Here is a 12,575-nt window from a genome sequence, read left to right as displayed (position 1 = left end):
AGGCCATGTCTGTCTGGTTCCCTTCTCAGTTAGGGGGCCAGTCAGAGGCTTCTTGAAGGGGCCAGAGGGAGTGCCGTTTGGGCCGGTATCTGGGTTTATTCTAAACCATAACACAGGGCCCCTTTCTGAAAGTCAGTGTGGAATGGAAACTGTAATACTAATTCTCACTCACATTGCTGAGCACATTTTCCATTCCAGGCCTCATGCTAAGTGTTTTATATTCATGATCGCATATCATGTTCACAACAATCCTATGAGATTGGTGTGACTGTTATTACACTCATTTTTACAGACGGGAAAGACAGACTTAAAAAGTGAGGTAATACGGCCAAGATCACACAGCAGTAAATGAAATGGGGAGCAAGCAGCTGAACCCAGGCATCCAGCCCAAAATCAGTGCTGGGAGCCTCTATGTGGGACCACTTAGTCTGCCCCTCTCAAAACACGTGTCCTGGGGCATGCGGATAGGAGTGTGCATTCTGTTTGCTGCTGTGTTCCTTGAGGAAATGACTAGTTCTCACTGAGCCTTGTTTTTACCACTTATGACATGGAAATGATATGACCTACCCTACGGGGAATTAATGGTTAGAAATCATATATATGTAAGACACCTAGCATGTAATGGCAGCTCCATAAATAACAGCGATGATGATAAATGCTGATGCCTGGGGTGTGAGCCAGGGCTGAATGTGAGTGACTAAAATACTTTTTTCGGTCTTTGGTGGATGCCAAATAGTTCCAGAGGAGCATATGTGGTGGCTAACAGATGGACTGTGAAGGGCAGGACAGAGAACCTTGCGAAGGTCAAGCAAGACCTCTCCAGCCCCTGCTCCAGGGAACTGGCAAGTCCCGGTGACTTCAGGTCAAACCCTCCCAACAGTGAGGTTAGTGGTGGAGGTGGTGGCATCTCCTGCAGCCCTTTATGCCAAGCACAGAAATCCAGGAGGCAGAGCCTAGTGCTTGATGACATAGTAATTGGGCCTGGAGGTGGGGATTTCTGTCACTTACATCTCCTTGAAAAATAATCACCATTGCCAGTGCCTGGCTAATTAGCCTGATTCAATTCTCTTCAGCCTCACTTTGCTCAAATCTACCAGACGTGTGATGCTTCTTGGTCCTCCACCACACTTTCTGCTCCTCACCCCGCTCTGTGTGTGTGTGTGTGTGTGTGTGTGTGTGTGTGTGTGTGTGTGTGTCTGTGCCTGCATATGTGTAGGACATGGCCAGGTCTCCTGACTGGCTTCTTTTAAAACAGGTGTCCCCAACTCCTGGGCCACAGACCATGGACAAGTATCAGTCCATGGTCTGTTAGGAACCAGGCTGGACAGCAGGGAGTGAGCAGACAGAGAGGAGCATTACCACCTGAGCTCCGCCTCCTGTCAGGTCAGTGGTGGCATTGGATTCTCCTAGGAGCACGAACCCTATTGTGAACTGTGCGTGCGAAGGATCTAGGTTGCTCACTCCTTAGGAAAATCCAGCTAATGCCTGATGATCTGAGGTGGAGCAGTTTCATCCTGAATCAATGCCCCACACCCTAGTTCCATGGAAAAACTGTCTTCCATGAAACTGGTCCCTGGTGCCAAAAAGGTTGGGAATCACTGCTTTAAGAGACACTGGGAATAGCTACCCTCATTGGAAACCTCTTTCTGAGATGGGACCAGGAGGGCTGCTCTAAGACCTTACTACTCAAAGCGTGGTCCTTGGACTAGTGGCACTGGCATGTCCTGGGAGCTGGTAAAAAAAATGCACGTTCTCAGGCCTGACCTCAGATCTAACGAACTAGAACCTGCATTTTAATAAGCTCTCCAGGTGATTCTTATGCACACAAAAGTTTGAGAAGCATTGTTCTGAGACATCAAACATGCATTCCTGAAACTAAATGGCTGAAAAAGAAACAGCAAACAGATACATTTTATTTCCCCAAATCTTAAAATAGTGGCAAAATAATGACCCTTTGTGAAGTACGTACTGAACCCTGGCACTGAGGTAGCCGCTTTTCATTCTTTCAGCAGCGCTGCATATGAATCTTCTCATTTACGGGTGGGAAAAGTGAGGCTTAGGGGGAATCCGACTTGTGAGTGGCTGTGGGTGTAGAGACTTTCTTCCAAGAGATAGTCGAGCTTTGGTTGTAGCTCATGCACTTCCTAAGTGTGAGACGTTAGGTAAATTATTTGATCTTTATGAACCTTAGTTTTTTTTTTTCGTCTATCAGAAGAGGATAATAAAACTTATTTCACAGGGTGATTAATACAAGAGATAATGTGTTTAAGCTGCTTCACAAAGGCCTGGCATTATAGGACATTAAGAGTAGCTGGTACCAAATGTTACCCGGTGGTTCCTGTGCTTTTTTGCACGATTGTGGCTTCCCATGGTCACTCTGCTAGTCGATGGGAAAATGGAGATATCTGGACATAGGTACATAAATGCCTGAACTTTGAGCTCAGTTTTGTGGGTGTCTGGGGATTTCCGTCAACTTAGCCACTCGGGCCTCAGTCGCTCTGCTTGGGCAGGCCTCTAACCCTGGCAAGAAGAAAAGCAGAAGGGATATACTCAGCACAGAGAATGTGATGCAGCCCTCAGTTAAAGGATCCCTTGGGTTCCACCTGCCCCATTTTACAGCTGAGAAAACTGAGGTGAGGAGAAGCATGGGATCTGTCCAAGGTCATGCATCACGTAGGCACAGGCTCTAGAAGGTCCTGCTTGGTGTTCTTCCCACGGCTACACTCTACTTTTTTCTCTCCTGGAAATTCAGAGAGGTCCTAGATGGTCAGGGATCCTCAACCTCAGCCCCTGCAATAACTGCACTTTCCAACAGGCATTGAGTGCAGTGGCTAGGAGCACAGCTTCTGGAGTCAGTTGGCTCTGAGCTTTGAATCCCAACTCCCTTATCTACCATGCTGTTTTCTTCAACTATAAAGTGAGGGACACATTAGGAACTGTATTCTAGGGCTCTGATGAGGAATACGTGAGATAATACAGGTACCTTATTTAACTTACTGTCAGTACATAGTAGGTACTCAATAAATGCTGGCTCTCATGTTACTGTTATTGTCATCATCATCATCATCATCATCATCTGTACCATCAGCACCATCGCCATCATCAACACCATCACTATCATCTCCGTTATCACCATTGTCACCTTTGTCATCATCTGTCATCACCGATATCATCACCATCATCATCATCATCATCATCATATTCACTATCACCATCACCATCATGGACCCTAGACCTGCCTGAGCTCAACACTTTCCTCAGGGTCAAAATCTCTGTTCAGATTCCTCTAAAATCAACAGGATGTTCAGAATCTTGAGAACAAAGTTCAAAAAAGTGGCCTTATCCTGCAGTAGCCCTGCAGACACTCTCTTTGCTCTGACACTGACAGTCAGGTCATGCTTCACAGTGTGGTCAAGTGTAGTTGGAAGAAGCCTGGACTGGAAACCCAGCTCTACTACTTTCAGACTCAGGCCTGTTTTAAAGAGAAGCAAGCCAGAATCAGAATGTGAAACAGTTTACCTTATCTTTAGAATAGGGATGATACTACCCATCTCATAAGCTGACTATAAAAATTAGAGAAGAAAATAAATGCATAAGCTCCAGATGAGTGCCTGGCCTTTATTGATGATTCACAACAGAACTAGGTATGGGATTGAGAATGTTACACATGCAGTCACAGTTCTAGGAGAATGACCGAAGTTCCTTGGCAGTTCACAGAGCCACAGACTGGTAATCCTGGAGGAAACCAGCAACATACCACCTGTTGCCGAAGGCCTATTCCACACCCAGGTATGAGAGACCACCATGCAAGGGTAAAGGTAAAAGGCGGCAGTGTGCCAGCTTACTGAGTGCTTACTGAATGACAGGTAACATCCTAGATATATTGCGTATATTACTGTACATTTGATTCTCATGGCAAACCTGAGAGACAGGTCCTAGCTTACAGCTGGGAAGACCCATGAAATTACTAGCCATGGCCACGCGGCTAATAAATGACAGAGCTGGAATCCACACCTGCCTCTCAGTGTAATTGCACAGTCTGAGTTTTCTCTGCTGAATCCATAAAAGGGAGTTTCAGAGGATCCACACATCCTGAGTGTGTCTGCTGTTAATCTCTATTATTCCCTGCTATTAATAATTTTATATGTGGGCACCTGTGACTGTGCATCAATAACATTCTCAATTCCATACATAGTACAGTTCTCTTCTGAAGCGTCAATAAAGGTTAGGCACTCATCTAGGCCTTACACATTTATTCTCTTCCCTAATTTTTACAATCAGCTTGTGAGATGAGGGTGCATGGGTCTGGGACTCAGTGGTAAGTGTAAGGCTTTGGAGGTGGCTGGCTTCAAAGAGAATCCTTTGACTCTCTTGTACCAGGCCCATAGGTGGCACTCTGACACTATCTGCTAGAAGCACAGCTATAGCCTAGAAATATATCAGGTAGTCCCATTCCCCAGAGTGAGGCTGCCTCTAAGCCTGTAACTACACACACACAATCCCACTGGGGACAGAGTTCTGGAGATGCCTGCGCACTCTCACTCCACCTGCATCAGATGTGTGCATTAGATGGGCTGCGGGGCTGTCCTGAAACTCTGGGCTTGCCCCGTGCCTTTGAATGGGTTCCCTGGGAAGGCTGGAAGCTGGGAGGGCCCTGCGGAAGAGGATGGAGCCACAGCTTTGCTGATTCCAGTGAAGCGCAAAGAAGGGCTCAACTATCCAGGAAACCCTCCAGGGGAGAAGGACTGGGTTCTGGAATCACATAGTCTGGGTCTTAATCACAGCCCTACTGCTTACAAGCTTCGGACCTTGAGTTGAACTCTTCACTGAGAGTTTGGAGACAGGTCCAGTCTCCAAATCTGTAAACAGGGAATCAATGAGACCTTCTTCTTAGGTTCGCTGGGGTGTTTGAAAAGGTGAGTAAAATGCCAAGCACAGTACTTGGCACACAGTCTGTGCTCTGTAGGTGCTGGTGAGAGGCGCATGGTCGATAGCCACAGGGGTCAGCAGAGGGGCATGACACTGTACTGTGGGTGAGAGGCATGTGCTGGGTGAGAAGAGAGGGAAGGACTGCCTTGGAGGTAGCCTGGATTTCTGCGGAAGACAGGGGAGAACTGGGATCTCCATGCTTTTGCTGGCTGACCTTAGCCTGTCAATCTTTTGGGTGAGCTTGGCAGCCCCTAAGCCTTTCAACCCCCCTTGGTATCTGCATCAAGCTGGAACCAGCACTTTACAGGCTGGTTGCTCTGAGGGTGGGGTTTGGCTGGGACACGGTGGGGTGGAGGTTCTGGAAATCCCCTTAGAAGGGAAGTTGGGAGAATGGGTTCAAGGGATGCCTCTACTTGGAAACACTTTCACTCTCTGAGACTTAATTTCCCCATGTTTCACGAAGAAAATACAAATGTTACGTTTTCTCTTTCTCTCCTGGCATCCTTGCCAAGACCATATGGGGTCCTCTCTGATTGGCAGCTCCCACCAGTTCAGAGAACAGGAGTGTTCCTGGCAAATGCTGCTTTGGGGTGGTGACCTGTGTAATAGGCTCATCCAAGCTGTCCCTTGCGGGGTGAGTACGTAGGGCTCGGTGCCCCTTTCTAGGGCAGGGGTGAAGGAGGAGTCTGAGGCACGAATGTGGGGGTGGGGCCTCCCAGCATACCTTGTAGCTGTGGGGGCAGGCACAGCGGTACAGCTCCACGGGGTCCTGGGTGCACGTCCCGTTGTTCTTGCATGGGCCGGAGAGGCAGGCATTGCATTTGGCCGCAATGTTGATGTCCACTGGCCCTAGGCAGCAAAACCAGAGTGCTGACGGCAGGTCCCGAGTGCGCTCACTGCCACACCTCTCTTCCCCTCTGCTCTGGGCTTTCCCTCAGCCAGTGCCAACCCCTCCCCAACACCATGCCCAGATAGCAGCTGGCTCTCCCCAGCCAGCACATCCAGTCCAGCTAGACTCCCATTAATTCAGCCATTGTCCAGGGAGGAAAAATCACAGCGGGACATCATTCAGAAACACTCCTGCAGTCAAATCAATTACTGTAATTAGCCTGATCCGATTTTGGTGCTAATCGGCAAACAATGCACCATAATTAGAACCCCCCTGTGTATCTTTTCGTATTCCAGGAAGCTGTGGGCCCAGGCTCCATTCGGACCTCCATTTTTCTACCCGAAAACACTCCTCCCTATGGAATAGTCTGTGCCAGGCTAAGCAGGGCACAGTGCTGGGGCCAAAGGCACACAGAGAAAGTCCCCCCTGGAAAACCTTGGAAGTAAGAAATGGATGACCCCAGAGGACACGGCGATGATGCTGACAATGGGTAGACAACTGCTCAGGCACATGTTGCATCTGTGACCATTTCAGCTGAGTCCTGCTTGCTTTAGCTGCAAGCACTGGAGGGAGGTCAGGGTTCTTCCCAGAGCTTTGCAAAGGGGGCTGTGTCCTGCCGCTGCAGCCAGCTTTGACAGTGAGCCCTGGATAAACAGGCCCTGCTTAATGTCAAGACTGTAAATCACCTTGGGGCTAACAGTCATCAACCTGGAATGGGCTGAGATGAACTTCAGTGAGGACCATTTGTGGATGAGTAAACAGAGTGGCCTGATTGAGAGCTGGTATGGGGGGCTCAACCACAGCTTCATATTAGAATAGGAAGACTATGTGTCCCGGTTTGCCTGAGGCTAAGGGGGTCTGCAGGACACAGCTTTCAGTGCTAAAACCAAGAACTGCCCAGACAAGACCCAGATGACTTGGCTGCCTTACGATGGAACCAGCTGCAGTGCTTTTGTTCCTGGAAGTGGAGTCTCACTCTGCTGCCCAGGCAGGAGTGCAGTGGTGCAATCTTGGCTCACTGTAATCTCCACCTCGTGGGTTCAAGTGATTCTCCTGCCTCAGACTTCTGAGTAGCTGGGATTACAGGCACGCACCACCACACCTGGCTCATTTTTGTATTTTTAGTAGAGATGGGGTTTCCCCATGTTGGCCAGGCTGCTCTTGACCTCCTGACCTCAAGTGATCTACCCACCTCAGCCTCCCAAAGTGTGGGGATTATAGGCGTGAGGCATTGGTGCCCCGCCCCCAGCTGCAATGCTGTTAAAAGTCCCCACACCCAGGTTGTACTCCAGACCAATTTAATCAAAACCTAGAGGGTGGAGCCAGGCTTCAGTAATATCAAAAGCTCCTATATGATTTCCAAAATCTGTAGCCAAGATTGAGACCCATACTGTTCTTGGCCTAGGTGAGCCTCTTTAGTATCAGATCAGATATCTTAGAAGCAGGAAGAGGAAAATTAAAATTAGCTTTAAGCCAATGGAATGTTTTTCTGCTTGCAGCAGAAGTGTGGGACACACGAAAGTTTGAGAGGGTAATTAGAGTATATCTACATATCAAAATAAATATTAAGCCTCTCAGAGATGAGCAAAAGAGATTAACAGATGTATATATTGTCAAAAATTCAGGTACCTCAGTAATCAGATAAAATAAATTTTTTTTAACTTAATTAGCAGTCATGATAAAATAAGAGAAAATAATGACAGGGTCCAGTGAAAAATGCAATTAAAGAATGCAAGTTGCTTATAACCCTTTTTGAAAATCAATTTGGCAAAATGTGTGAAGACCTTAAAAATAATAATATACTTTGATTCAGAAATTTCTGTTCTCTGAATCTTGTCTGAGGATATGATTTCAAATAGAGAAGTGTCAATGGTTAAAAAAAAAAAAGGAAATACTCTAAAGATTCAAAACTAGAAATGGATTAAGTGGCAGTGGAATATCAGCTTGGTGATCGAGATTGTGTATTCTGTAATTAGCTAGACCTGGACTTCTAAAGAAGTCATTTAACCTGTTAAGCCTCAATTTTCTCATTTTTAGAAATGAGGATAATATTAAAAGTTGATCATGTAGAGGTATTAGGTAATTAAGTAAGTTAATATGTGAAGAATGAAGAAAAACGGTGGGGCATGGGCTTATGCCTGTAATCCCAGGACTTTGGGAGGCCAAGGCGGGAGGATCATGAGGTCAAGAGATCGAGACCATCCTGGCCAACATGGTGAAACTCCATCTCTACTAAAAATACAAAATTAGCTGGACGTGTTGGTGCAGGCCTGTAGTCCCAGCTACTTGGGAGGTTGAGGCAGGAGAATCGCTTGAACCTGGGAGGCGGAGGTTGCAGTGAGCCGAGATTATGCCACTGAACTCCAGCCTGGCAACAGAGTAAGACCCCGTTTCAAAAAAAAAAAAAAAAGGAAAAAAATACACGAGAAAGTGCTTAACATCGTTCCTGTTGCATAGGAACTCAGTAGTAGTTTGTTGTTGTTATAATAATAATATGATCAATTAAAAAAAATCACATGTACAAAAAGTTTGCTGTAGTAAAATGGGAAAACGCTTATGTTCTAATCATGTCGGATAAAAAAATGCAGGTTAAAGATTTTCTTAAGGCCAGATGCAGTGGCTTATGCCTGTAATCCCAGCATTTTTAGAGGCCAAAATAGGAGGATGGTTGGAGATCAAGAGTTTGAGACCAGCCTGTGCAACATAGTGAGATCTCATCTCTACAAAAGATTTAAAAAAAAAAAAAAGATTTTCTCAACTATGGAAAGACATGTACAGAAAGCAGTCAGTGAGGAGGTATGTGGCAATGCCGGCAGGGGGACTTGGAGAGAGTGACACTTGGCCCATTAGATGGGGGTCCACATCAGTGTCAGCATCTAAGCCTCTTTGTGGGACCCGTGGAAGAGACAGGGTGAAGGTTTCTGAAGCCACATCTGTTGAGTTGCCCTGCTCTGACAGGTTGCTGGGGACACAGCAGACCCCACGAGGGGTAGGGGAGGGTGGGGAATGGGCAGCACCTACCTTTGCACTGGAAGCGGTGGGTTGGGGTGGTGAGCAGGAGCCTGTCAGCCATGGGCTCAGGGCTACTGCAGCGGGCGATGCCAGGCTCCTTGTACCCCGCCTTCACCCACTCCGACAGCCACCGAAGACTGCAGTCACAGTGGAGCGGGTTGGTTCCCAGTGCCCTAGGAGGCAGAACAGGAAGTCAGGGCCCCCTGCCCAGCGTGGCCCATAGACCTCCTATCTTCCCGTCTCTGGAAATGCATTTTCAGACTTTGGCTAGACTGGAGGTGTCCAATACGGGGCCGGTAGAGCAGCTGTCTCCATTGTGGCAAAGTTAGTATCTCCAGGTGTACTTCTAATCCTGTGGACGCTTCTATTCCCATCCAAGCCCCTTCCACTCTGAGGCGTGGCTCTCGCCTAGGCAGGTAAGACTCACTCCTCAACTCAACCTCATCCAAGGCCCCTAGGGAGCTTCCTGGATCTCTGGCCATCTGATTATCTGGTTCCCTTGCCCTATTGAAAGGTCCGCTGGAGGACATACTGTGCAGAGAAGGTTCTGAAACCCCGCAACCTAGGAAGCAGTGTCAGACCACTCGGCTGAAGAACGCAGGGGAGGAGGGTTAAGTCCAGCACAGACATCTCCAAGGTTGTGATTGGGAAGAAAATACTAGAAATTCTGTTTTTTATAAAAAATTATCCTTTAACAATTCTCGTTTTGAATGTTTTAGAATATGCATACATTGTATATCTGTATAACGGTACATGCACACATTATGAAAATAATTAAATAAGCATGTAGAAGGAATACAAACTCGAAAATGTTCGCTGACAGAGTTGCATAAAAAAATGCAGAGATCCCTGATCTTGGGAAGAGAGATCCGGCCTGGGAGTGAGGGAACCCCGGTTCTAGCCTCACATCTCACTGAATTGATAGGCAACCTTCAGCGAGTCACCTAGCATTTATGGGCCTCCACTTCCCCTGTGTAAAATATGAAGGGAATACCTGTTGCAGAGTCTAGAGTGGTTAAGAATACGTGCTTTGGAGTCAAGGCAAACCTGGATCTGATACTGGGCCCTGCTATTTGCTAGCTGTGCCATGCTTAGACAAATTTTTTTTTTTTTTTTTTTTTTTTTTTTGATGGAGTTTTGCTTTGTTGCCCTGGCTGGAGTGCAGTGGCGTGATCTCGGCTCACCGCAACCTTCGCTTCCCAGGTTCAAGTGATTCTCCTGCCTTAGCCTACTGGAGTAGCTGGAATTACAGGCACCCACCATGCCCGGCTAATTTTGGTCATTTTAGTAGAGGCCGGATTTAACCATGTTGGCCAAGCGGGTCTCGAATGCCTGACCTCAAGTGATCCTCCCACCTTGGCCTTCCAAAGTGCTAGGATTACAGGCATGAGCCGCTGCACCCAGCTGACAAATTCTTTAACCTAAGTTTCAATGTTATTATATATAATAAAGGGATAAAAAATGCCTTATAGCTGTAAGAAATAAGTAGAAAACTTATCTAAAGTGTTTAGCACATAGTACATGTTTTCTATTAGTTCTTATTAAATATTTACATTGTTTACATAATTGAAGATGCCTTTGAAGGCATCTGAGGCAGGGAACAAGACAATATGCAGAGTGGGGATATGCTGTGGCAAAATAGACTGTACGCATAAGGACAGGACATACAGCAAAATGCTGACAGGAATGACACTGTCGCTGACACTTTTCATGCTTTCCTGTTTTGAATGCGCTTTGGGGAGAAATACTGCTACTTACAGATGGGAAAGAGATGTGAGGTCGTTGAAGGAGCCTTCAGGAACGCTGGAAATGTCGTTGCCGTGGAGGGTTCTGAAGCAGAGGGCACAGGTTGGAAGGTTAGCACCAGTCATTTGAATTCAGCACATCCTCAGGGCCTCCAGTGCCTGGCCCTGCCACGCTTCACTTTTGCTCAGAGCCCCACTGCTCCTAGCAGTCGCTGCCGCCCCCTTTGCTATGGGTGCATGAATGTTCTGTGTCCAGCTCAGCAGCAAGGATGGAGGGAGTAGAGAGTTTGGGGAAGAAGGGGATGGGTTTTTCAGTCTGACAGACCTGAGGTGAAATCAGAAATCAGTCTCTTTTAGCTGTGGAATGCTGGATAAGTTATATCACTTTTCTGGGCCTTCATTTTTGCAGCTGAAAAACGAAAAGACATATCTACCCAAGGGTGTCACTGGAGTTTCAGAGATCATGTGAAGAGCTGTGCTTAAGACCGGAAGTTCTGGAGCCAGGCTGCCTGCAGTCAAACCTGACTTGGTCACTCACCAGCTGTGCAACGGAAGGCAAAGCAATTTACCCTCTCTGTGCCTCAGCCTCTATTGTACAACAGGTACAAGAATAAAAGGGCTTGCCACGAAAGTTGTCATGGGTGTGTTAATCCACATAGACAGAGCCAGCATTTTCTAAGTGCTAAATACTTGATCAGTATTAATATTTCTGGAAGAGCCTTGAAGGGTATCTGGTATCAAGGAGCTCAGTCATTTGGTTCCCTTCATATTTACCCAAAGAGATCTTAGGTGAGTTGAGAAATGCTACCAATCCCAGCTTTGGTGACAGAAGGAGGGGGTCCTCAGCTCCCGAGGAGAGTCTCTGGAGCCAAACACTCATTGTTATGGGAACAGCTTCGTCATCAGCCACACACAATACACGAGTCTGGCACTTGTGTGCACCTGAGAGCATCTTCCCACAGCATGTCGGAAGGGCCGGGTATTAATCATGCCTCTCTCCGTCCTGTGGAGTAGGCAGCTACGAGCTATTCTCACTTATACGGTAGTGCCATATACTAAGTCTTCCACAAACGCCTGGAACATAAGTGCCTGAAAAACTCAATGAACACTGCTCCGTGTTCAAGTAACAACATGAGCAGATCCACAACTCCTGGACTATATTCTCCATTAAAGGCTTAATCATCAACTGCATTTAAAAAATCTGCAAATTCATAGAAACTCAAAGGCTTCTTTGGTGACTGATGGGTACCATCACCTGTGCTGGCAATAAGCACCCTTCAGGGTCAGGACTAACAACTTTACTGCAGGCAGGGAGTCCTAGTAGAACAAAGAGAGGATTAGTGTTGACAGTGGAAGTACAGATGGAATAATAACGAATGAATTTGCTCCTCTTCCCCTTCTAACTGAAGTTAGCTTCCCCTTGGTCTTCAGCTGAAATAGACACATGAGCCTAATTACTCTTGATAGAGAACAGTGGCTGTCACACCTAGTGAGCTATGGGACCCAGTAAATATGTAGATTCCTGAGCCCCACTTCCAGAGATGCTGATTCAATGCGTCTGGGGTGGGGCCTGAGATTCTGCATTTCTGACAAACTCTGGGGTGATGCTGACGCCAGTAGCAAGGGTTTAGAAAGGTTTTACCTATTGCTTTGAGGCAAGGGCCTTACTTCTCTCCTCCTCCCATGTAATCGCCTCTTCTCTTTCTCCTTAGTTACCCTCCGATGTCATCCTCCTCACCACCAGCTCCTTCTCATCCCGCCTCACAGCTCTCTGGGGAAATTCTCAGGGTGAAAGTCAGCCTCAATTCTTAGGCAGCTAGGCCGGCAGGAGGATGGCAAACCCCCCTCCAGAGTGTTCGTGGTAGCTTCTTACCTCCCCGGGTAAGGAGGCGCGAGAAGCACTTCCTAACGCTTTTATCAACATCATTCAGCCTCCAATTTATGAGGTTATTTATGAAACACACCAGCCTCTGCCTGCTATTGACTTGGACCGCTTCAGG

At 47.1% G+C, this 12,575-nt stretch overlaps 1 protein-coding gene across 2 annotated transcripts in view; it reads right to left on the bottom strand.

Annotated features, from left to right (window-relative positions):
• Positions 1-12,575, bottom strand: part of SLIT3 (slit guidance ligand 3) — a 627,330-nt gene that overhangs the window by 41,505 nt on the left and 573,250 nt on the right. For both annotated transcript variants that reach the window (XM_003936171.4, XM_010346663.3), the window contains exons 24-26: positions 10,589-10,660; positions 8,840-9,003; positions 5,654-5,778 (exon numbers count right to left, since the gene is read on the bottom strand). In XM_003936171.4, coding sequence (XP_003936220.2) covers positions 5,654-5,778; positions 8,840-9,003; positions 10,589-10,660 — 361 coding nt within the window. The remainder of the gene's footprint in view (positions 1-5,653; positions 5,779-8,839; positions 9,004-10,588; positions 10,661-12,575) is intronic.

This window comes from Saimiri boliviensis, chromosome 20 (assembly GCF_048565385.1).
Source record: "Saimiri boliviensis isolate mSaiBol1 chromosome 20, mSaiBol1.pri, whole genome shotgun sequence".
NCBI classification, from domain to species: Eukaryota; Metazoa; Chordata; class Mammalia; order Primates; family Cebidae; genus Saimiri; species Saimiri boliviensis.
Note: the sequence above shows the minus strand (reverse complement) of the source record. Positions and strands in the feature narration are given on the sequence as shown.